The sequence below is a fragment of the Mauremys mutica genome, chromosome 3 (genome assembly GCF_020497125.1).
Source record: "Mauremys mutica isolate MM-2020 ecotype Southern chromosome 3, ASM2049712v1, whole genome shotgun sequence".
In the NCBI taxonomy this organism is placed as follows: Eukaryota; Metazoa; Chordata; order Testudines; family Geoemydidae; genus Mauremys; species Mauremys mutica.
Window position 1 is genome coordinate 173,704,016 of NC_059074.1, and position 25,799 is coordinate 173,729,814.

General features: G+C 43.3%; 1 protein-coding gene across 2 annotated transcripts in view; it reads left to right on the forward strand.

The window, feature by feature from the left end:
- CAMKMT (calmodulin-lysine N-methyltransferase) overlaps positions 1 to 25,799 on the forward strand; it is a 360,994-nt gene that overhangs the window by 13,549 nt on the left and 321,646 nt on the right. For both annotated transcript variants that reach the window (XM_045008965.1, XM_045008966.1), the window contains exon 3: positions 12,604 to 12,668. In XM_045008965.1, coding sequence (XP_044864900.1) covers positions 12,604 to 12,668 — 65 coding nt within the window. The remainder of the gene's footprint in view (positions 1 to 12,603; positions 12,669 to 25,799) is intronic.

The window sequence follows — 25,799 nt, forward strand, 5'->3', positions numbered from 1 at the left end:
GCTGAATTTTAGTTGATCATTGTGTTAAGCAACCTCTCCAGTTTTCATTGGTTCTCATTGGGTTGCCAGAGCTAGAAAGCTTCAGTAAAATAGGCGTGGATTGAGCACAGTGGAATTCAAATCGCTTTTCTCCCCTCCCACTTCACTGCTTTCTCCTCCTTGTTTGATTTTCTACACACCTGTAACTTGTACTCGCCTCAACAGGCATCAGTGAAACAGTAACTTAAGCATCACTGAAGTGTTGCTTGTTGTAAAGCCCCTAATTAGACCTGCTGAGGGTTTAGGATTTTGTGTTCCATACACAGAGGAGAATATTCTGGAGAGCCTGACTCATTGAAATTATAAAACTCATTTCTGTTTGACTTGGACCTTTAAATTGAAGTCGCTCTTGGGAACTAAGATCTATACAAACAAGTGACCTTCATTAACTATGACATTTTGCTAGTTTACAGAAAAATGCATGCTGGTTATCTTAAAATAGCAGCTAGGTATAAAGCCAAATATCAAATTACTCTCAATCTTAAACTTGAGCCCAAAGAGACTACCCAATTTTTGTTAATTTTCCATTTTTATATTCAGCAGTGCTATATAGCCTCAATAAGTCTTACCCATTGAATAGAGTGTTTTACTGTTGTTAGCAATGTAATCACAGCAAATACAATATTTACCCTGCATGCCATCTGTTTCAGGGAACCATCAGGGAGTGCTAGAGATTCATTTCTTAATGCTTCTTCATTCCATTTCCTTTGCTCTCCACCATCAGCTCTGTAAGACTGTCACTACTTCATGTCTCCTAGACTTCGCTAGTTTCAGGCATGAGTTTTAAGGTTGTTCCCAAACCCAAGTCACATTTGTGCCAGCATAGAACAGTGTCAGAGAAGCATCAGGCTCGCCCAATTCTCAAATTTGATATTCATATGCTTATACTTGCACCTTCTTCTGTATCATCACTTCAAATGATATTTTATATTTGGTAAATGGTATTTTCTTCACTAATAAAATTATTAGTTACTTAAAAATCTTATACTGTAAACACACGTATCTTTGCTTATGTTTACTTCTAATAAATTAAAGTGTAATTAATACATTGTAAAACTCTAGTTTACTTTTTTTTAAAATCTTTTGCATACCTTTCAGATTGGCCAATGTAAATCAATGAAGCACTATTTTGTGCTGGAGGGGGCTTTCAGAATTCCATATAGGAATGTTGGGATGATTTCCTGGCAGGTTTTATTCTTCTCTGGGTAATATTAAATGATGCCTACCAGAGATGACTTATCCCTAGGGCTAAAAAAAATATTTTGATCCAGTTGTTTTGCCTTTGGACTGAACCAGTTTGCATGGAATAGCTCACACTTGTTATTTCAAAGAGAGAGAGTGTGTGTGTGAGGGAGAGGGAGAGGGAGTCTCTAAACTCCCAGAATATGTTTCCAGGAACAAAATGTAAATACCTCCAGCAAAGAGCAGTTTAGTAGAAATTTCTTTGGTAATTGGTGTGCCTGCCTTCCCTATGAGAGAGGATTTTTATTAAAAGGATAAACAAACTAATAGGGCTCTGCTGTGAGACTTGTGTGCACTGCTGCCTACCACAGATTGTTTTAGAGCAGCTGATCATTGGGGGTGGAGTGTGTGCACTCATCCTTTGACTCAGGCATTATAGAACTTGAACTTGAATCAAGTAGTGGATAGATCACTGGACTGAGATTCAGGAAACTTGGGTTCTACTCCTGGCACAGCCATTGGCCTGCTGGCTGACCTTAGCCAAGTCAGTTCCCTGCTCTCTGCCTCAGTTTCCACATCTGTGAAACAGCTAAGAGAAAGGAAGAAAAAGCAGGGGGAGGAAAGCTAATGGAAAACACACATTGCTATATAAGAGCTAGTTGGTATTATTCTTATTTATTTATTTACTAGTGTATAGTCTTTCCTAATTTCTGTCTTTCCACTGGTTTGAGTGGTTATAACAGCCAGTTCTCTCCCATATGTTGTAATACAGTCATGCCTTTAGTGCTGGCTTGTGATGTCTTTATTGCACTTTTTATTGAAGGTTTTTTTCTCTCATGGCAATAACATCAGCCAGGAGAGTTGCAGGACTGCAGGCTTTGATGGCGGAACCACTGTATGCTGCTTTTTATAAGAAGAATGTAATGCTGTGACCCTATCTAAAATTTTGACTAAATTTTCATCTACATATTTCCCCCCAAGCCTTAGGATCTTCTCGGGAAAGCCCATTGCACATCCTGTATGTTTAAAGGGTTGTCAGCTATTATCTTGACAGGACTAAATACTTAAGAAAGTTCACCAGGTTGTTTGCGGCTTTTGGCAAAAAGTCTAAAGGCCAAGCTATATCAGTTCAAGGGCTATCAAAATGGATCAAATTGTGTATTCAGATATGCTATGACCTACCTGGAGTTGTTGTACGAAAGATCTTGGAGACTATTCTATTTAGAGTGGTGGCTTCAGCAGAATCTTTTTGTCATGTATAGATTGAAGTGATCTTCCAGACGTCTGACAGGAGCTTGATTCATAACTTTACAAATTATTATTCTCCCAATACAAAGCCGAGATTGGGTGCTCAGTTTGGGAGAGCAAAGCACTGATAACATTTCAATGTGATACTTATTTGCTCTTCTCCTGAGAGTTGTCACTGCTAACTGATCTCCCACGGGCCAGAGGAGGAGGTTTCCCATAGTTGCCAACATATGAAATGTTTTTCCAGAGTCAGTTGGAGGTGTGAAGGCTACTAGGCTCGCTTCTACTGCAGGGTGTCATACTTATTCTAGAAGCAGCAAAGAATCCTGTGGCACCTTATAGACTAACAGACGTTTTGCAGCATGAGCTTTCGTGGGTGAATACCCACTTCTTCGGATGCAAGAAGAAGAAGTGGGTATTCACCCCACTTGCATCCGAAGAAGTGGGTATTCACCCACGAAAGCTCATGCTGCAAAACGTCTGTTAGTCTATAAGGTGCCACAGGATTCTTTGCTGCTTCTGCAGAACCAGACTAACACGGCTACCCCTCTGATACTTGATACTTATTCTAGTAAATTGTAGCTTAGATCCTTTAGAAGGGAAGGAGAGAAAAGCAGAGGGAAGTAGAATCCTCCAGCAGTCCCCAGACTCCTGGCTTATTTGAAAATTCCTTACTGAAATTTCCTTCTTCCCCCCATTCTGGCCCTTCTCCACCTCAGAGTCCAACTTTGACATGGTATGTAAACCATATTCCCTTTGTGTGCAGAGCACAGGGCTCTGGATTTTTAGCAGGAGGCAGCTGCAGGGTACAGAGCTGGAAGGTGGCTGCCTGGAAGTGGCAGAAGAGCAGCCAACAAGGGGCTGCTAAAGACCCAGGACAGTCACTGCTGTGCACAGCACAACGGCATCATAGTTACTTGTCAGCTGCCACAGAGCGTCATCGTACCTCTCTCTCTTTCCCTTCCCCCTTCATTCAGGGTCTCCTAGCTCTCGTTTTCATATCTTTTCTCCCAAGAAAGGTTCCTCTTTTTCCAATTCCCTTTTCTTACCTTTTCTTCCAAGAGGGGCACTTTTCCCATGCTGGGAGTCCCACATATTCTTAGCCAATCTTCTGAGGTCTCCCTCTCACTTGACTGCCGTGAGCCCCCAGCATCCCTGATTGTGAGGAAGGGCTGCATGTGGATATTTCTGGAGTTGGTTAACACTGCTCCTGTATCATCCATCGTGTCTCTGTCACTCTACAGATTCCTATCTTCCTATAGCTGTTTCTTCAAGTTCATTGTTTCTTTTTGTCCAGGGGACATTAGGACCTGATCCAGCAAACATTTTCAGCGTTGAACACAAAATATAAAATGACCCAACCTTAAAATGAGCTTGAGAGAGTAATTCTAGATGGCCTAGCCAATGAAAAAGCTTTGGCACTTCCAAGCACAGACTTATCAGGGCTATCAAGATGAAATTGCTACCATATCATGGGATTCTGCACAAAGCAAATTATACACATCATGACATTGGAAATGCTAAGTATAACCCATAGTGTCTATCTGTGTAGTGAAGTATAAGAACATAGCCCAAGTCATCCTATTCTGTCCAGGCATGATCAGCTGTAGTAGAATTATCCCCTGCCATGTGCCACTGCTTTGCATTTCCCCTCCCCCCTCTCCCACCACAGTTGCTTTTCTTTTCATAGCAAAAAATCGTTCCTAAAAGCTTTAAATGGCTACGTTTCAAAGGCTGGGTTCCTGTTACACACTGTGTCTCAAATACTTGTACTGCTCTGGTTGAATTCTTAATTGAACGTGGTGTCTGACAGTTTTCCTTTCAGTGTTACTTTTAAATAAATTATTGTATTGTAATAAAAATGGCATTATAGTAGTAAGCCACTTTTCAGGCATGTAACTTTTTAAAAGAATTATCCTCCGCATTGAAATTACTCATGTTTATTCTCAGTGTAAAGATGTGTGTGTGATGTCAGTGTGTGTGGGGTGTTGTGTGGGCTTTTTCCTTTTCTTTTCTTTTTGATAAAATTCTGTTTGTCTGCATTGTTACTACTTCAGGGCCCATTCCTGTGCACCCACCTTTCCTGACTGTCTTCGTGTTTTTGTACTGGACTCCATCCCTTTTAGTATCTGAGTGCCTCCCAAATAAATAGATTGTCATAGTGAGGTCCTTCATGAAATATTCAGCTCTTCTTCCTTTCCTGACTTCAGGAAAGAACACTTAGGGTAGGATTTTTTGGGGTGTGTGTTGGATGGGAGTGATGTGGGATGTGGTGGTAAAGTAAGTGGAGTTGCTAATATTATTCTGCTTGTGGTGGAAAAGCTCTGTCAAAGGGGAAGCCCTTGCAGCATGACCTAAATGTGGTCAGACTCTGGTTTAGTCTAATCTGTGCTGGAAGTTAGTTCTACAGCTGGATCCCTTTAGATGAGTGCCGCATCTTGGGCTTTCACACAGTTCATCCTGGGCTTTGTGATCTGGATTGTCCTAGTAGAATGTAACTGTCTTGGCATTTTTATAACTGAAGATGCTGTCTCTAGTGTATCTGGGAACTGGTTCATTATGAAGATTGGAATTGAGGCATTGAGTTGGCGGCAGATTAGACTGAGAGTCAGTGGAGGGACCAGTGCATAGGGCAGTGTGTTTATGGAAGCCTAGTCCATGGTTAAGGTGGGCAGGTGTACTCTGCACAAACTGAAGTCTTTCCAGTTAATTTCACATTCAGTTTCAAATGCAGTGAGTTACAGTGATCTAGTCTGTGGGTAACAAATACACCACTACCTCGATATAACGCCACCCGATATAACACAAATCTGGATATAACGCGGTAAAGCAGTGCTCTGGGGGTGGGTGGGGCTGCGCACTCCGGTGGATCAAAGCAAATTCAACATAGCATGGTTTCACCTATAATGCGGTAAGATTTTTTGGCTCCCGAGGACAGCGTTCTATTGAGGTAGAGGTGTACGTGCAGCACCGTGGCTTGATACTCATCGGGAGGAAGGGGTGGGATGAAGTTTTCTAGCAAGCGAGCTATGAAAGAAGAATTTTTTTTCATCATAGATGCTATCTGGCCTTTAAATTTGGAGTTGAACAGGACTTCAGGGCTGTGTACTACTTTGAAACCTGTCTTCCAGTCTCATCTCTTGCAGCTGTTATAGGGACAGGAGTGAGCAGTCAAGTAAAGTAGTTCTTTCAACTAAAGTAGAAAACTTTTTCTATTCTTAGTTGTGTCTTTATCAAGCTGCTAGTTTTTAGCAGCTTTTCTTTTTCTTTTTGAGTATTCAACTTCAATAGATTTACTGGAAGATTTTTTTTTATATATAAATAATAGTTTTTGCTGATATTTTACAAAACATATAGTAATAAGTGCACGGTTTAATGCCATGTTTCCAAATTGACTTATTCTTACAGAAAGGGAAATTTATTCTTAAATTTTAATTTTACATTGAATAGTTCTGGAGGTGAGACATTATGGGCTCTGAAGATATTACTTTTCCCATATGCCATTATATCTATCTTTCAAACAGAATCATTTTTTTAATTAGTAAGTTTAATGATACTGACTTTTTCACTTTTACAGTCTGTGTTTACTGTTAAATTTCTGGCTGGTTTTAAGCAAGTAGAGAAAAAAGAGTTACTTTTCTGGCAGAATTGTTTCCATTGATCAGTAATTTGCTCTAAATATTAAAATGCAAATCTAGAAAGAATAATCTCAACTTCACAGAAAAGGTTGAATCTCTGCAAAGCATGTTAATTGCCATTTGTAAAAGATAATATTTCCCCCCCCACACCCATGAACTTGTAGAAAATAGTATGAAAATAAATTATCAGAGGATTCTGGACCTTTTGTCCAGAATTGAGGGGCTTGACATTTCTCTCTTTTCAAAGGACTTGTTGAAAATTGCCTTAGGAATGGGTTTTGAAATTTCTGTTGAGAGCTTTTGAATTCCTACTGAAAGTTTTAGGGATGTAGATATAAAGGGAAAGGGTGTAAATCTGAGGCATGTGATATGACTAAATTACAAAGGATGACTTCCTCCCATCCCGCTACTGCTCAGTGAGGGGCAATATGTGGCTTAAGTAGTGAAGGGATCCTTATACATGCCACCCTTGCAGAAGTAAATTTCATCCAAAGGAAAGCAGATTTTAAAAAATGATTTGGCAAAGGTATCTAACTCAGGTATCCTTCAGCCAGCCGAGACTGCTCCAAGATTTATATATTTGAAAAAAGAGTACATGGACAAAGAAGCTGTTGCCATTTCTTTACCATGCTAAATTGCGGTTCAAATTGAAGAGAAGATTTTTTTTCTGATTTACAAAGAAACCAAATGTTTGTTTGATATGGAGTTTTGAGATGATAGTCCTTCTGAGATTTGTCAGTCCTCTTTGTCAATTGATCCTGATATTTAGCAAGTTATAGGTAATCCTTTGCTAGTTAAGCAAACTATACATAGAAGTAATTCTTCACCCTTTCCTGCTCTTCCTTTCTGTTACTTCCAGAACTCTAGTTTCATAAAAGTCCACGTCAATCGTTTGTTTTTTCTCTTGATTCCTATGTGGAAATATTATTTGGCAGTAGATTTCCTTAGCCTTCTTGGTGCTTTACGTTTAGTATATCTGTAAGATAACTTTATTTTCTTCTCCACTGATTAAACCAAGGACTTATGCATGTGGAAAATGGGGAAACTTTTTGTTGTACAGTTACAGAGTACTGCTAATCTTTTTCTGGTCCTTCTGAACCCCTTTTGTCTTCATGTCCTTGTTTGTTGACTTGTTAAACTTTTTTTTAAATTGCATTTTGGCAGTTGGGTTTTCTGTGTGTTGTGGAGAGAAGGTGCTTTTCACTCTTTAATATTTTTTCAGATACTTTCCCTTCCCGTTTCTAAAATAGTTTAATTTTAAGTATTTGAAGTTATATCCATAGTTGACAATTAGGAATGTTTTTTGGTTAAGACAAAGAGAAATACATTGAAAACATTGTTTGCTCCACTTCTTTCTGTGATTTAAGTGTACACTAAGTGCTGTACTCAAGACAATACCATGTGTGTTGTAAATCTGAATATTGTATCCTGAGGGCTTGTCTACATGTGGTTGTTAAATCAGTTTGTTCACTCTAATTACACAGAATTAACTGTATAGAACTAAAGTGTGTCCTTACCACTTTGCTGTGCTGTCTTGAGGTACTTCTCTTGTTAATCATTATGTCCCACATAGCACTTTGCTTCTTCAGTGTAACCATGCAGCATTCTGGGCAGATATCCCATGGTGCAATTTTCTGCTGCCTGGCTTGATGTATTCTGGAATTTTTCTCAAGGTGCATCTTGGGGTGCCTGCCAGAACTAGAAAAATGGGACTTTGTTGAGGTTTTATTACAACTCAGCTTATTCATTCTTAAGTCCTCTTGGATAAATACCATCTGATCCTGGTGTTTTATGGCTTTAACTTGTTCCAGCACTACCTCTTTTGAAACTTCATTCTCTGACAGTACTTCATCTTTATTACGTGAAAAGACTAGATCTGGGGGAAGTATCTCCCCAAAATGCTCTGTGAAGACTGATGAAAAGAAATCGTATAACTTCTTTGCAGTGTCCTTATTCTCATTAATTCATTAACTGTCTTGTAGTCCAGTTGATCCACTGAGTCTCTTGTAAACTTTCTGCTTCTGATGTGCTTAAATAATTTATTTTCATGTATGTGGCTATTTGTTCTTCAAATTCCCTCGTAATTTTCCTAATTTTTATAATGCATGATACTTGCCACTTTTTGTATTCCTTTTTAATGGCTTCATTTGGGATGGATTTTCATTTTTTTAAGGATACCTATTTGGCTCATGTAACCCGTTGAACCTTGACATTTAACCATTTAAAAATTATTTTAATATATATTTTTGTTTATGGGTATGCATACTTTCTGTGATTCTGTTATCAATCTACAGTTCTCTAAGTGCAAAAGATTTAAGCTTTTAAAAATAAACATTCTTGCAACAGTGTTCCTTCAAAAAGGAAAATCTTTTGGAAAAAGAACAAGTATTGTAAATGCTGAAATCTTTGGATTTCTCCCATCTCTTTCAAGTAGTAAAAAAATATTATGTATCGATGTTCCCAAGCTTCCTGTATCGGTTTAGAAGCCTGTATTTACTGCATTATTGAAAGACTAGAAAGGCTCTTTTTGACAGAAAGAAAGTCATTTTCCTTCTCTTCTCTATCTCCATGGAGCATGTTTGTATAGAACATGAATGATATCCATACCCATCCTCTGCTGATTACTGCTGTGTCTTCTCTACAGGTTGAAGTATGTAGATACTTGTAGTTGCATCCAAGGTTCATTTTTCTTTCAGAAGTTACCCCATTTTAAGAGTGCAAGAATCTCATGTTTATGGAAGAGTAAGTTAACTATATTATAATGGGAAAGGTGGAATTGGATGCGTTCCTCATTCATTAACACACATGTTCAGAGAAAGATGATAGCTGAGCTGTCTTCCATTCTTTGTTTCCGACTCCTGTTTGCTGCCATGACTACTGAATTAATAAGCTGGCATTCTTGACTCTGTACTTGCCGAAGAGTAGAATAGGAAAGAGGTCAAGACTGACTTTGTCTTAGACTGTGATTCATCAGTGCAACAACCCTCTGCTGCAAGAATTGACTCAGAAAAGAAATAAGAATAAAAATTAAGTAACAAAACCCCAGTCAAACAAACAAACAAACAAACAAAAAATCCCTAAGTTTCCTTGTTTATTTTTGTTTTTTGTTTTTTCTTTCACCCATTTAACAGTCAGGGCTGATTTTGGCCAGGGGCATGACCTTTGGATCTCTTGAACCCAAGCTGTGATATGCAAAACTCCAGTATATCGCAGATGACTCTTAGTCAGTGATGAGCTGCCAAAATATTAACAACCGGTTCCCTCCTCCTCACCCCAGGAGGGTGACCCCCTCACCCCCGGGACTCCTACCCCGCCCCCCAGGACCCCTGCCCTATCCACCCCCCTTCCCTGTCCCTTAACTGCCCCCTGCCACCCCATCCAACCCCTCCTCTTATTCCTGATGGCCCCCCAGGATCCCCGCCCCATCCTACCACCCCTTCTCTCTTTCCCGACTGCCCCTGGAATCCCTACCCCTAACTGCCTCCCACCACCCCATCCAACCCCTGGTCCTTCCTGACTGCCCCCCCAGGATCCTTGCCCCCATTCAATTCCCCTGTTCCCTGCCCTCTGACCACCCCCAGTCCCGACCCTAATCCACCCCCCGCCCTCTATCCAACACCCTCTCCCTGCTCCCTGTCCCCCTTACCGTGCTGCCTGGAGATGGGGACTGTGCCACCCAGAGTCGGGGCTGGGAGCCACGGGTGCTGGGCTGCAGTCGGGGTCCAGGTCGGCGTCGGGGTCCGACCCGGAGCCTCACCGCCCGGCCGGAGTTGGGGTCCAGCCCGGAGCCGCGCCGCCCGGCCGGCCAGTGTCAGAGCCAGGGGCCGGCGCGGAGCCGCGCTGCCCAGAGTCGGGGCCGGGGTCAGAGCCGTGCCGCCCGCCTGGAGCCACGCCGCCCGCCCAGAGTCGGGGCTGGGGTCCGGGTTGGCGTCGGGGTCCGGCCCGGAGCCGCGCCGCCCGCCCGGCCGGGGTCAGAGCCGGGGGCCGGGTCGGCGTCGGGGTCCGGCCCGGAGCTGCGCCGCCCGGACGGAGTCGGGGGCCGGCCCGGAGCCGGGGGCCGGCGCGGAGCCACGCCGCCCGGCCAGGCAGAGTCAGAGCCGGGGGCCGGCACAGAGCCGTGCTGCCCAGAGTCGGGGCCGGGGTCAGAGCCGCGCCGCTCGCCTGGCCAGAGTCGGGTCCGGGTCAGCGTCGGGGTCCGGCCCGGAGCCGCGCCACCCGCCCGGCCGGGGTCAGAGCCGGGGGCCGGGTTGGCGTCGGGGGCCGGCCCGGAGCTGCGCTGCCCGGCCGGAGTCGGGGGCCGGCCCAGAGCCGGGGGCCGACGCGGAGCCACGCCGCCCGGCCAGCCAGAGTCAGAGCCGGGGGCCGGCACAGAGCTGTGCTGCCCAGAGTCGGGGCCGGGGTCAGAGCCGTGCCGCTCGCCCGGCCAGAGTCGGGTCCGGGTCGGTGTCGGGGTCCGGCCCGTAGCCGCGCCGCCCGGCCGGGGTCAGAGCTGGGGCCGCGCTGCCTGCCCAGCCAGAGCCGGGGGCCGGCCCGGAGCCGCGCCGCCCGCCTGGCCAGAGTCGGGGCTGGGGTCAGGGTCAGAGCCGGGGGCCCGCCTGGAGCCACGACACCTGGCCGGGGACGCGCGGCGCCTAGAGCTCTCCTGGTGCCCTCCCCCCGCTCCAGCTCACCTGCAGGAAGCTGCTGCTTCCTTCTCAGCCCTCCCAGGCTTCCCGCGCTAACAGCTGATTGGCGGGAAGCCCGGAGGGAGAGCCTTCAGAGGAGGAGGCAAAGCTGGAGCCAGGTGAGCTGGGACCGGGGGCAGGGCAGGGAGCTGCTGGAGCCTTTGTTAAATTTAAAAGCCCTTTACAACCGGTTCTAAAAGGGTTTCTAAATTTAACAACCGGTTTGCGCGAACCGGCTGCAGCTCACCACTGCTCTTAATGCCATACATTTTGTTTGCATGTTGTGGTGTACAGGAATTCACTGCTTTGATGAATTCTCCTGAGGATGTTTAATGGAGTTGTAGTTGGGATTTTGTTGAGATCATGGTAATGTATAGTGTCTCTTGATTTGATTTGTCTGAAGGGTTTAGATTTTTTTGAATCATTCATAAATATTTGGTTCCACTTGTTGAAAAATTAAGTTTTCCTGACTCTGCTGACTGCACCCAACTCGCAAACCTAAAAAATGTATTTTTAGGAAATGAAGATGGAGAAGCATAGGAGGGAGTGTGTGTGTGAGAGAGAGAATGGGATGGATTGAAACTGCCCAAGGAATTAAGGATGGGGTTCAATCAGAAGAGCAGAGCAAGGATATCAGCTTCAGCAGGTGAAAAAGGTAGTGCATGTGGGAACCAAGGAAGAGACTGAGGGCTGCTCTAATTCCAAAATCAGTTTATGCAGATATATTTGTTCTAACCACCATTAGTTTCAGTTTGCCACACTCAGTATATAGTGTTTTTAATTGTGACTCACATTTTCTGTTCCTTTGATGGTAAGAGATACGGGCATCTTAAAAAACTTGTTTGTGACACCAATTTATAATGGTTAAAAGGGTGTACTTCTACTTTCCCAATGTTTTGAAAAAGGTGTATTGTATTGAAACACTTAATCAGCATGTCACCTGGCCCTAGTGACTGGTCCACAGAGAATAAGAGCCTACTGCTGCTGCCAGCCAATGGAAGTACTCTTTCAATGCAAGCAGCAAGGGTCTGTATTTTTGGAGCTGAAGATCCTTGGCTGTATCTTTGCAGATATTCTGTACTGGTAGATGGGCACAGTATTTTAAAATAATCTTGGAGGCAATCAAGTTATTCTAAATAAATTCTGACAATTTTTGTGTGACTCTAGATTGAAAACTGTAGCATTTAAATTAATACAGTAAACATTTTAGGCACCATTTATTACTGAATTTATATGCAGGTTCTTTTTATGTCTCTGAATGATTTATTAAACTGTATTCTATAATTTAAGTATCTGACATTCTTGATCGGTAAAATTTAATCTGTTACTCTTGTTTTATGCTGGTGTAACTTCATTTATTTTAATCAAGTTAAACCAGTGTAAAAGCAAAACAACTCATTAGTCAGTTGGACCCCCTTTGCTTTGTTCTAATAACACAAATGAGTAAATGCATCAAGTTAAGAGTACATATAAATATTAAACATAATTAAAAACCTTGTTTAAGAATTCAGTTTGTTTGTTTTTCTCATAATACTTATACTGTATGGAATCTAATTAAGGACAATTTGCTTGTTTTTTAAGAATACTTCAATGTTGAGAATATAACCTTTTAAAACAATCTCCCAGATTTTAATTCTAATACTTTATTTTCAGAACACTTCTCATTATCTTCCCCCTAGTGGCTAAAATAATGTGTGTTCATGGTATAGTAATGAAAGGTGTAGTGAAAAGATTTGTGAGATATGAACATGTATGGCAAATTCACTGTCTTAAGAGAGGACTGAAGAATATTTTTACTTGTTGATAAAATGAAAATATCTGTTGTCTTCTAGATGTAACAATGGACTTTTAGATATCGAAGATGTTCTTACAAGTTTTGACAACACAGGGAATGTCTGTAAGTTATTAATTTATTCTATGAGTACAGTATTGTATAGGTTGAAGCCTGATTTTGTTAATATAATGCATTACAATACGACTGTTCTGTGCCTTACCTGGGAAACATTGATATTATGGGTGATGGTGGCATATGAAACCTTATGGTTGATAAATGTATGTTTATGCCATTTTACATACTAAAATTGCAAAAACAGGCAGGTCTGATCAATGCAAACTTCTGATTTTTGTTTTTCCCTCTTGGCTATACATTTTATTTTGGGGCTAAGTACACAGCCAACACTTTAGAAAGAATGAAAACCTCTTGCCCACTAGTTAGCCGTAGAAGCAGGTAACTTGCAGCATTTGTATTTCAAGATGTAAAACCATTTGTTCTCCATTTCTTTGAGGAGATACTTTGTAGTATCAGAGAAGGAAGAAATAGAGTAGATTTTCAAGGCCCTTATGCTAGCCTACTCTGACTGTGGTGCATGAATGCTGTCAAAACAGACTGTAGATTTTTGTCTGAGGACTGATTTGCAAATCTTAAATAAATGGATACAATATTCTACTTATTGAGAACTTTTAAAACAACGGTATTGAGAAGACCTGTAATATGTTAGAAACAAATATGGCAAGTGGGGAAGGAAGAGAGTTGCGGGCTCTCTCTTGAAGAAATAGTCTGCATGTACTATGTGCTTGATCCTTCAGTATCTCATACTCTATTCCAGGTTTGTTTTTTTGTTGCTTTTTTCAATTGGAAGGCTTAAAGAATAAAGTTGGGGGTCTTTAAGGATCACAAAGTCAAGAGACAAGTTATTTTTTTCCTCTCCTCCTCCAAACTATGACATGAGACTGTTCTTCTCAAATATGCCTGTTTCACCTCAAAATTCCTCTCTGTTTCTCCTTAACCTAAAGTTATATTTCAGTGAACACTGACAATTCAGGAGCAGAAAAATATCAATTTATTAAAGTAACCTTTTTGACTTCAAAGGAAAATAAATCTATGGATGAAAATTCAAAGTATGGATAGCTGTTTGAGACTAACATTCTGTGCCATCCATTCTTGACTGGGTAGCCTTCTTTTTTTAACACTGCAGACTTTTTCTGCACAGGCCAAAAAATATTTAGAAAATGTGTTTTTGAAGAACTGCCAGGTAAGTGAAGCAGTTCATAGATTTCAGTAGAGAAATGAGATCTAAAGGATTTACAAGTAGCCAAAGGAATAATATAAAGGCCGAGGGAGAAAATCCAAATTTTGTGATAAAGGCTGATGTCAGGGACAATGTGAGTCACCAGTAGCTGGATAATTAAGCCAAGTGAAAGGATTGGGAGAATATGTGGATTTATGAGCATGCCTTGGGATTTTTGGGAAAAAAACCTTTGGTGATACTGAAAATTATTGTTTAAATGACAGATCAAATTTTAAAAAAGATGAAGTTTATCATAGATTCATAGATTATATGGCCAGCAGGGACCATTATGAATACCTAGTCTGACCTACTCTATATCACAGGCCATAGGACTTCCTGAATTACTTCCTGTTTGAACTAGACAATATCTTTTAGAAAAACACCCAGTCTTGATTTTAAAAGTTTCCAGTGATGGAGAGTCCACCACAGTCCTAAGTAAGTTGTTCAAATGGTCAGTTACTTTCACCGTTAAAAATTTGTGCCTTATTTCTAGTCTGAATTTGACTAGTTTTAACTTACTTTTGGATCTTTTTATACCTTTGTCTGCCTAGAGAAAAGAGACTTCTGTTATCAAATTTTTGTTCCCCGTATGGATACTTGTAGACTGTGATTAAGCCAAGTTATAAACTTCTCTTTGATAAGCTAAATAGATTTCCTTGAGTTTTACACTTATAAGGCATGTTTTCTAATCCTTTATTTATTCTTGTGGCTTTACTCTGAACCCTTTCCAATTTATCAACATCCTTCTTGAATTGTGGATGCCAGAACTGGACACAGTATTCCAGTAGCAGTTGCACCAGTGCCAAATACAGAGGTATTATAACCTCTCTACTCCTACTGTTTATACATCCAAGGCTCTCATTAGCCTTTTTGGCCACAAAATCACACTGGGAGCTCACGTTTAGCTGATTATCCATCATGTCTGACAAATCTTTTTCAGAGTCATCGCTTCCAAGAATAAATTCCTCCATTTTGTAGGTATGGCCTGCATTCTGTGTTCCTGGATGTGTGACTTCACATTTGGCTGTATTGGAACACCTGTTGTTTGCTTGCACCTAGCTTACCAGAGCATTCTAGATCACTCTGTATCAGTGACCTGACCTCTACATTATTCTCTGTGCAATCTGTAAACTTTATCAGTGATGATTTTATGTTTTCTTACAGATCACTGATAAAAATATTAAAGTGTTACCATTATCAACCAAACTTGTAATTTCATTTAAAAAAATCAAGTAAGATTGATCAGATCTATTTTCCGTAATCTATCTTGGTTGGCATTGCTTATATTATCCTCCTTTAATTCTTTATTAATCCTGTAACAGCTGTTCCATTATTTTGCCTAAGATCAATGTCAGGCTGAAAGGCCTTTAATTACTTCTTTCATCCCATTTACCCTTTTAAAATATCCTTATTCTGTGGGCAGTTAGTCCTCCTGCATTTATCTTCTTTAACATAATTTTACAATAAAATTAATACCTGTGACTTTTGTGCAGTAGTTTCTAAATTATGATTAAGGAAATAGTGATATTAGAGCATTTGCCTAAACATTCTGAGGTTAGATTATTCATTATTTTCTAGATGTTTCCTACTTGGATTTTTCTAGTGTTATGTTTGACCTTTTCTATATAAACCAGTGTCTGTTTTTAAAGAACTCCGCAGTCTCTCCTAAGTGACAGTCCTAAGGTATCCCCTAGCATTTTAAAATGTTAAATTACTTCTGTTAAGCAACTAACTGTAATGCAACTGGTCAGTGACAGTGTGTCCCTAGGCATCCTGCAGAGCCGTCTCTAGTGTACGGCAAATCAGGGTGACCGCTCTGGGCCCCGTGCTTTGGGGGGCCCTGCGGGCTGGCGCATATGGGCGGTGCGTGAACCGCTGGCTGGGGAAGGCTACCCCTAACCCCGCACCTTCCACCCGAGGGAGAGCACGCAGCACCGCGACCTCCGCGGTCCTGGAGTGCTGGAAGAGAGAGTGTGTGGCACCACTGCTGCAGCCTCCCCGGTCCCGGAGCGCCGGGAGGGAGAGCATGCAGTGCTGCTGCTGCGGCCTCTCTCGCCCTGGGAAGGCAGACAGAGTGGCCACAGCCTCCTGGAGCCCAGCGACACTGCCAAATAAGGGCACTGGGTGGGGGGGAGTGTGGGCGGGGCCACGCCTGGCTGTTTGGGGAGGCACAACCTCCCCCGCCTAGCACGGACGGTCCCGGAAGTCACGGATTCGTCACTTCCACCCCGGGCCCCACAGCCCCCTAGGGACGGCCCTATTCTTATACATACTCCACACACTACTGCAATGATATTTTTTCAAAATATGCCTTGTGACGTATCATTTAAAAACTAGTAACACACTGGTTATTAATATAATTGTAAAATGTATGTGTTAATGTTATATGTGAAATTATGGATTCTCTCTGTGTGATGTTATTAGAACAGAGGTTCTCAAACTGTGGTCTGTGAACCACCCAGTGGTCCACGAGCTCCATTCAGGTGGTCCACGGATAGTTCCCTCTAAGGTGCGCACCTGGGTGGCCGCACACGAGAGAATGAAGGGCCACCCACCTAATTAGTGGAGCTGTGCAGGTGTGGCTCCACTAATTTGGTGCTTGGACGCTGGAGAAGAGACAAATGTAAGGTGAGGTTGTGGCCTTGGGGGGAATAAGAGACAGATAGGAGGAGGCACTGGGGTGAGAAGAGGGGGTGGGAGGAATTTGGGACATGCAGGGCTGTGGCGGTCAGAGAAAGAGGCGCCTTTCCCCAGCTCCAGGGCTGCAGCTGCCTGGGAGAGACAGCCCTCCTTCCCAGCCCCAGCTCTGTGGCTGCTGTGGCGGGGGAGAAAGGAAGAGGACCCCCCCTCCTTCCCAACCCCAGCTCGGGGGGCTGCCACAGCCGGGGAGAGAGGGCACATCCATCGCATTAGAAAGGTAAGACTACTGATATTAAAATATAAGTTGTGTGCTTTTATTTGTAGAACAAAAAAAGTTTATTACTACTTTTTTTTATATAATGCTTTTATCTAAAGCACTTTACAATAGTTAACTAATGGGACAGAAAATATTTGGAAAGCTCATTAAGTGGTCCACCGAGACAGTCAGCAATTTTCAAGTGGTCTGTGGAAAAAAAACTTTGAGAACCACTGTATTAGAACATGTTTAATTACAGACAGCCAAGCCTAGGTAAATGTGATAAACAGGTCTGTCCTGGACAAAAGAATGAGGGTTTACCTCAGTTTACATATTAGCAGTAAACAAAGCCATTGAGCTAAACCAGCAGGCATATTATGATCCTGAACTCGAGAAACGGAAAATTAACATGGCTCCTGCACCCCACAGAGAGGCAGGAGGCTGAATGCCCAGGAGGCCTTCCTGCCTTCTAAGACAAAAACAATCCCTTTGGGGATATGAGGAAACAGAGAGACTCTCCATCTTTATCCTTCCCCTTAGATACAAAGGGACCAAGCAATTTGATCTCTGTGATGAATCCTGAGCAGGCTGGTCAGTAAAAGCTGAAAAGGAGTGTGAAGGTCAGAGAAACAATCTTGAACGAAGACTATATCAAGCTAGATTAAGTCTTTTAGATGTGTGTTTTCATTTTTATTTTCTTGTACCCATTTCTATCTTTATTCCTTCTACTTGGTATCACTTAACCTATGTTTTTTTGTTAATAAATCTGTTTTATTTTTACTATAAACCAATTGAGTGTTGTGTTTGAAGGAAAGGGTGTGTTTACCCCAGTTAAGTTAATAAGCTATAATGGACTGACTTTTTTAAAAAGAGCAGCAAACTTAATATCTTCTGTGAATGCAGAGTGGTAGGGGCTTTGCAATGCAGGGAAACATCTCTGAGAAGCTTGGGGGCTGACGTTCAGTGATGGTTACCTGCTAGGTGATGTTTGGGCTGGGAGAGCCTTGAGGAACTTGCCAGTGAGGAAGACAGACTGGTGTGGCAGGGAGCTGACGCAGTCTAATTTCTAGTAAAGCTCACTCTTGCTAAGGCGGCAGAGAAGTAACACTGTGGCTCACAACTCCAGCTAGCTCCAGCAGTGTGTTACAGACAAATACAGCAATGGTCCTGTATACAGTAGTACCCTTTCCAGCTCAACAGGTCTCCCAGGTATGGACTTTAGTACTCATTAGGGACACACTATATACATGTAGGTTGCTCAGAGAAGACTCTGCTCTTTGCATAGATCTGTACGTTGCTGTAGGATTTTTGCCTGATTATTAGATAAAAATATAAAATGTTTGCATTTTTGTTTTGCCTACCATATATCTCTGCTATATATAGAACCAGTGTTTTGGCTACAAGGGAGTTTTTATACATTACATATATGCTTTTATTAAATATTGATATTTAAAGTGTTTTATAAAAATAAAATAATTTTATATATTTGCACATCAAATATTCTATAAATCATAACATCGTTTTGGTATCAAATAAGTATGATTTAATATCTTATTTCTTAGCTTTTTCCAGTAAGATTCCCAGCTACCTTTATTAACACAACCTTCTTTAAAAGACCATTTCTTGTGTGGTGGTTTAGTACCTGTTTCACTGTACTTTACTCTTTTTGCCCATAATTCTTTAAATAGTCCAGTGACATCACTGTACATCACCTAGAATAGAATGGTAGAGCAGATGGAAGTACATATTACCTGCTGTTACAATTCCCAGTAGACATTAACTCATTCTAAGGTGAGCCACTAGCTGGCAGCATTATATAAAATATGCATAAACTGGTGTTAAAGAATACATGTGACTGCTTCCAAAAGTATTACCTGATACAGGTAAGAGTATATGAAAAAAGAACCTTGAATAATTCTTCCATAGAGCCAGTAGAAGTAGCTACAGTAAGCTATGCACATGAGGCTTCTGGCATTAAACTTGGAAACTGCTGCTTTAATGTCTTGCTCAGACTGCACCCTTGTGCCTGGTTTCTGTCTGTTTCTAAAAAAACATTTCAAAGGATGTATTTTTCATTAAAACATTACTGCTAGAAGGTGTAAAAATCACAACTGGAAATCAGGATGTATGTATGTATTTATTTATTTTATTTTTAAAGAATGTGTAGGAGTAGTGTGGGGTTGAGGAATGATTAGTTCATTCTCCATGGACAACAGTGTGGTGTCTTCTAAGAAGGTGATACAGCTTTATTAACTTTATCATAGGATGCTTCTTTAAAGGAAATTCTGCGAGCTGTGGCCAACAGGTGAAGCCCTAGCAGAGTGGTCCAGTGCAGCTGTGCTAATATCGTTGGGTGGTGTCAGCAGGCTCTGGAGGGTAGACACCTTGCTCATTCCATATAGAGACAGTCCCCCATATCAGTAGATTATTTGGGGGGGGAAAGTCTGCAAGGAGATTCTTTTGAGTGTTTCCTCTCTTTGGCCTCCTCCAATAGAAGCAGGCAATCTGGGCCCACAATTTTTACATGATTATATCATACAATAGACATCCTTAGATTATTTATTTATTTATTAATTAAAAGTAAACCTAATCAAGTGAAATGACTAAAAGATAAAATTACCAAAAGATTATAAATCTCCTGCATTACTTGCTGCAAGCCTAAACAAATTGCCTCGTGTGGGAAGCTATGAAACAAAATTGTTAAGCATTGTGGAGTTTTCAAGTAATATCCACTTGACGCCACCATATGCTTTTGACGCCAACAGCATACTCTGGAGTGTTGTCGTGATGTGAAGGTGCACATCTACCACAGGAATGAGTTTGCTTAGAAAAATACTTTTTTCTCTTGTAAACTTTACATAAGATTATTTAATTGTGCAAACATTCCTTTGATTTTAAATCACTGTAAGTCAAGTTTTTGTTTTCTAGCTAATTGACTATTTGTGTGATTCCATTTGAGTGTAAAATTACGTGTTTTGGAACTGAAAAAGCAGCAGAGGGTGCTGCAGTTACAGAACTACCAGGCATATACTCTAAAGTAGCTGTTGCAGTAAGCAGATACAGTTACTGTGAATACTTAAACTTTCAACATTTAATAGGTAAGTTGTAGATTTTTTTTTTAGTTCTACTGACTCTAATTCTGTTTTAACTATACTGTAAAACTTCACTTGTGGAATATGACTTACTAGAGTCAAACAATACCATATTGTCTTCTTTGCAGCTCCATAAGAATTCTGTCTGAGGCACACCTAGTAGTGGATTCTAACAATGATGGATTACTTTCTGATTTTCAATAGTAGTTTGCATGATAAATTGCCATTTTTATTATATTATTTCTTTTTTTGAGCATTAGCCACTTGTAGTCTCTGTTAGGGTGCAGAGGACAATTAAACTGATTTGGTAATATGCAGGAATTGATATGGAGAGATTTCCTTGTTGACTTGCTTCTCTGTGAAAAAGGGAAAATAATAATACATACCAAATTATTTCTCAAAGTTTAGGTAAAAAGGTGTTGGACTTATCTGCTTTTTCTAGTTATTGTTCTGTACAATAACATCTTGTAACATATTCATTACATGAGTATGCAAATACAAAACTCTCAGTTCCCAAACTGTTGTACAGTTGGATATAGTAATGCACTCAGAAAAATAAAGGTTGGGGAATAGTTAACCTAACATAAATTCCACCCACGGTAAAATTACATGTTTATTTGTAGAGTCCAAAGACCAATGTATTTTCTTGATACATATTTTTTAATATCTGTTCTGGTTGTTTGTCAAAAATGTCATAGATTGAAACTTCAACATGGATTTCCGAAAGCATGATGAGTAGATATTTTTCTTGTTACTGAACTCATTTTTACATTCTATTCATCATAAACAATAGCGAAGACTCTCATTATCTGTTGAATTGTTTTTACTCTAGTGAATTTTGATTGAGATGCTAGAAATTCAAAAACATCAATGTCATCTTTTAGAACATAGATATTCTTTTTACAAATTTGATTCCCTCTCCTTCCAAAATGAACTATTCATTTGAGTTTTGGAAAATAAGCATGAGCTATGTTAACTTTTCTTTCTTTTCTTCCTACTTATGTACAATTACATCTTGAAAAATATTAGTTACAAAACAGTATCTGCTTTTTCTAGTTAAGTCAAACACCCTTTTGTACTACATTTTGAGAAATAATTTGGTGTATGTATTTTCTATTTCTGTTTTCCATAATTTTTTTCAATCAATATTTTTTCAAATCATATTCATTTTGTAAATTATGATTTTTCATTCTAAATCAATTACTTTTAACATAACTTCCTCGCTCCAATCTTTTCGTATTTTTAGAAATGTGCTGTTGTGGAAGAAAACACGATTGCTAAATTACAGAAAAGAATCACATTTTCTTACACTCTCCTTTTCCCCTCAAATAAGTGGCAGTAGAGGCTGTTTTTTTTTCTTCCCAGCAGTGGAATGTAAGGTTCTCTTCAGAGGCCTACTAGTTTCTTCAGAGGTCTCACTGGATAGCTCAAAGATATCTGAGCTCCACTCTGGAGAGCTTGTGGCTGCTACTGATTCATCACGCCTGGAAGGAGATGCCATCAAGCTATCTAGGGAAAAGGGTAGGCTGACATCCTTTATCAGCAGGAGAGGTGCATGCTGCTCCTGCATTTCATGTAACATGTCATTCAGTTAGCTGCCACAAGGGAGTGAGACACATTCTGCAAATGCTGATGCAGAAACTCTTCCTCCTCCTCTATTTTTGGGGAGATTCTTTGTTTTCTGTGATGGAAGAAGTATTCCCCTCTTGATGCTCCCTGCCTCCTACCATTCATCACTAGATGTCCCCCCTAAAATTGCCATTTAGCTTCTTCCCAGTCTCATCCCACATAATTGACATTTAGAATTATTCTTGGTCATGTCAGAACTGCATGGGGGGGGATATGATAGAGGTATATAAAATCATGAGTGGTGTGGAGAAAGTGAATAAGGAAAAATTATTTACTTGTTCCCATAATATAAGAACTAGGGGCCACGAAATGAAAATAATGGGCAGTAGGTTTAAAACAAATAAAAGGAAGTTCTTCTTCACACAGCACACAGTCAACCAGTGGAACTCCTTGCCTGAGGAGGCTGTGAAGGCTATGACTATAACAGGGTTTAAAAGAGAACTAGATAAATTCATGGAGGTTAAGTCCATTAATGGCTATTAGCCAGGATGGGTGAGGAATGGTGTCCCTAGCCTCTGTTTGTCAGAGGGTGGAGATGGATGGCCGGAGAGAGATTACTTGATCATTACTTGTTATGTTCACTCCCTTTTGGGCACCTGGTATTGGCCACATATGTTCATATGTTCTTATGTTATGTTCTTATGCATACCCCTTTGAGAGAGAAATGGGTACAACTTCCAAGTTTTTAAGTGAAAAAATTCAAGATGTGTGCTACCTCCCACAGTGTGTGAGTCAGAGCAATGATCTACTGTGTACTTCCTGAAGTTGCCCCTTGGAAAGTTACAAATTACCAACTTCCAAGTACAATGTGTAACTTCCTAAAAATGTATTTTAAAATATAGGCACCTAAAAATTCTGTTTTACTGCGTCTCTTGTAGCAGAGCTTCTTCTCCATCTTGGTGGGTCCCGCGTTTCCTTCTAGCAGAGGGTCAGGATAGCGTCTCGTCTCTCAGAATTCTCCCCACACTCTGTTTATAGTGGGTGGGGAAATTCTGTCTTCAAGTGGTCTTCCTGTTTTTGGGCCTGCTAGGCCCTCACTGCTTCACTGGGGCTTCTGGCCTCCTGGGTGGACATCCAGTGAGAGGAAAAAGGGGGTGGGGGTCCCACCCTCTATTCCAGGCCCCAACCCAGGGACCCTACAAGTAGCAGCGTCACTCTGCCAGTTCCCAGGACAGCTGCTAGCTTCCCTGGGTTACTTCCCCACACCCCTTGGCTTATTGTCCCCACTTTGCTTGAGCGGGGTTCCTCCCGACCCTCCTGCCGGGGGACGGAGAGCCCCTAGTCTCTGGTAGCCCTTCTGGGCATGGCAGCACCACACCAAATGCACGGCTCAATCTCTCCCCTCTGGCGGGGTCCTTTTCTTCAGTCTTTGGACATGGAAAGGTCCCTAGCTCCTGTACCTGTGGGGGTCTCCCCTGGTCCTTGTCAGCTTCCACACCTGTCAACTCTACAACAGCATGCCTTCACTCTCACAATGCCTATCACCCCCCCGACTGGCTGGGGGGAAGGCTTCTAACCCATTCTGGCAGGTTTTTAATTGGCTTCAGGTGTCCTAATTAACTTGGAGTAACCCCTGCTCAGTTACCAGGGGAAGAGGAAGCTGCTTATTCTGAGGCTAATACCTTTCTTCCTACACTCTCCTGTATTGGTCTGGCCTGACCCTGTCACACTCCATAGCGGGGAGTCGTAGTAGTGAAAACACTCCGTAGCAGCCCCAGGAAGGAAAAGATATCTATCGTGTAGATAGGGTCTGAGGACATAGAATTTGTCTATGTATCTCATAGGCAATTGTATCTCATAGGCCACATTTTTACCTCTTTTAGTCCACTGTTCCACTTAATATTTTGCACTTCTGTAATGTTTACTACCCAAGGATCTCAAAGTTCTTTACAAATGTTAAAGAATTAAGATGCATTAAGTTAGGAAAACTATCTCTATCTTACAGATGGAGACACAGAAATCAGGCTAAGACTGCAGAGGAAGATTTGTGTTAGGAGTGAGAATAAAATCTAGCCGCCCTCCTTCCTGGTGCTGCATACGGTCTACAAGTTGATACTTCCCTATTTACCAGAAAGGGGACATAACACTGGCCTTCCAGCAATCTTTCTGTTCAGTGCTCTCTAAGGCCTGTTGTTCTTCTTCGAGTGATTGCTCCTATGCATTCCAGTTAGGTGTGCGCGCCGCACGTGCACGGCTCTTCGGAAGATTTTTACCCCAGCAACTCCGGCGGTCGGCTGGGTGCCCCCTGGAGTGGCGCCGCTATAGCGCTAGATATATACCCCAGCCGACCCGTCCGCTCCTCAGTTCCTTCTTACTGCCCGTGACGGCCATTGGAACAGTGGAGTGCTCTCTTGACCTCCACATCCCTAGCTTATCTCTGGTTCTTAGTGTAAATTTAGTGTATATAGTTAGTTAACATAGTTAGATTAGTTAGTTCGTTAGTAGTTTAAGGGGAATCGGGGGGGCTTAGCCCCTCTTTTTCCCGGATCGGTGCGGGCTCATGCCCAAGGCACCGGGGTTTAAGCCCTGTTCGGCTTGCCAGCGGCCCATGCTGATTGGAGACCCTCATGACTCCTGCCTGCGCTCCCTCGGAGAGTCCCATCGTGCAGATAAGTGCCCGATTTGCAAGTCATTCAAGCCGAGGACAAAGAAAGAGCGAGAGTTTAGATTGAAGCAGCTCTTGATGGAATCGGCACTTAGCCCTACGGTGCCGACACCAGCAGCTCAACAGTCCTCCTCAGTGCGGAGCGCACCAGCGGTCCCGAGCCGGTCCGGCACCGAGTCTCTGAAAAAGAAACAGCCGGCACCGGCGTCCCGGCACCATTCCCTCTCGCCTGCGAGGAAGCGCAAGCCGACGCAGGCTACCTCCAAGCCTCCGGCACCGGGACCGCTCACCCAGCCACCTCCGGCACCGACTGTGGTGGTGCACAGGCCGTGCACAGTACCGTCGACTCTGGCACCGCAAGAGCCGTCGAGTCCGGTACCGCCCTGCTCCCCGGTGCAAACCGTGGTCGAGCTGCCTCTCCCGTCGACGCCAGAAACATTCTCGACGGCGAGAGAGCTGATAGCGCTCACAGAGCCACCGTGCCTCCAGCCCCCGGCACCGCCGGTGTGGGCTGTGAAGTCAGTGGGCAAGCCGGCCATCATGAGGCCTCCTTCCCCTGACAGACGAGGCAGAAGGCGTTCCAGGTCCCGGTCCCGGACCCGATCTCGATCCCGGAGACGTTCGCCTTCTCGCCGGTCCAGATCCCGGCACTGGTCGCAATCCCGGTACCGTTCTCCATCTCAGCACCGGTCGCAGTCCCGGTACCGCTCCACATCGCGGTACCGGTCACACTCCCGGAGACGATCCCGGTCCCGGTCGTCCGAACGTCGGTACCGCCGAAGGTCCGGATCCCGGTACCGCTCCCGGTACCGCTCATCGCGCAGCCGCTCCCACCGACGTCGCTCGCGATCTCGGTCGACCTCCCGGCACCCGCACGGTCGATGGTCCCGTTCTCGTTCCCAGCACCGCGACGACCGGCACCGTTCCCCGGCACCGTCCAGGGACAGACCAACTGCATCGACGGCGCAGTCTCTCAGTGCCTCTGCCCCCCCGTGGCCTTCCCGCCAACCTTCAGCCTCCCAAGCGGGCAGCGTTAGTGATCTCCGCGCCGACCCCCAAGGGCAGGACCACGGTCCTCAACAATGGGGCTTCTGGACACCCTGGGCCTACCACAAGACTCAAGGGGTCCCCGCCACTCAGCGGCCCAGAGCTTCTGATCACAGGGTGCCGGAAGCCACGGTCAGCAGACCTCCCCCATATCCGTTGGGAGAGGAACCGCCGCCACCGGTAGTGGGAGATCATCCCACACACGCAGAGGCTTCGCACCGCGTGGACGATCCACCTCCGGAAGCCATGGTCCAGGGCCTATCCTCGTCTTCATCACCGGATGAGGCGGTGGCGGGGGCATCCACATCAGGTCCTCCACCAATTGACCTGCGGGGCCACCAGGACCTACTTCGACGGGTGGCACAAGCCATTAACCTCCCTGTCGAGGAGGTTGCGGAGGACGATGACCCGGTGACCAGCGTTCTGGGAGCTGAGGCCCCGCTGCGGGTGGCCTTGCCTTTCATCCGGACCATACAGAAAAATGCCAATACGATCTGGCAGTCACCGGCTTCCATCCCTCCCACCGCTCGAGGGGTGGAACGGAAATACTCGGTTCCCCCCAGCGGGTACGAATATCTATACACGCACCCAGCTCCGGACTCCTTGGTTGTGCAGTCCGTGAATGACCGAGAGCGGCATGGGCAACCTGCTCCAGCGCCAAAATCAAAGGAGGCCCGGAGGATGGATCTGA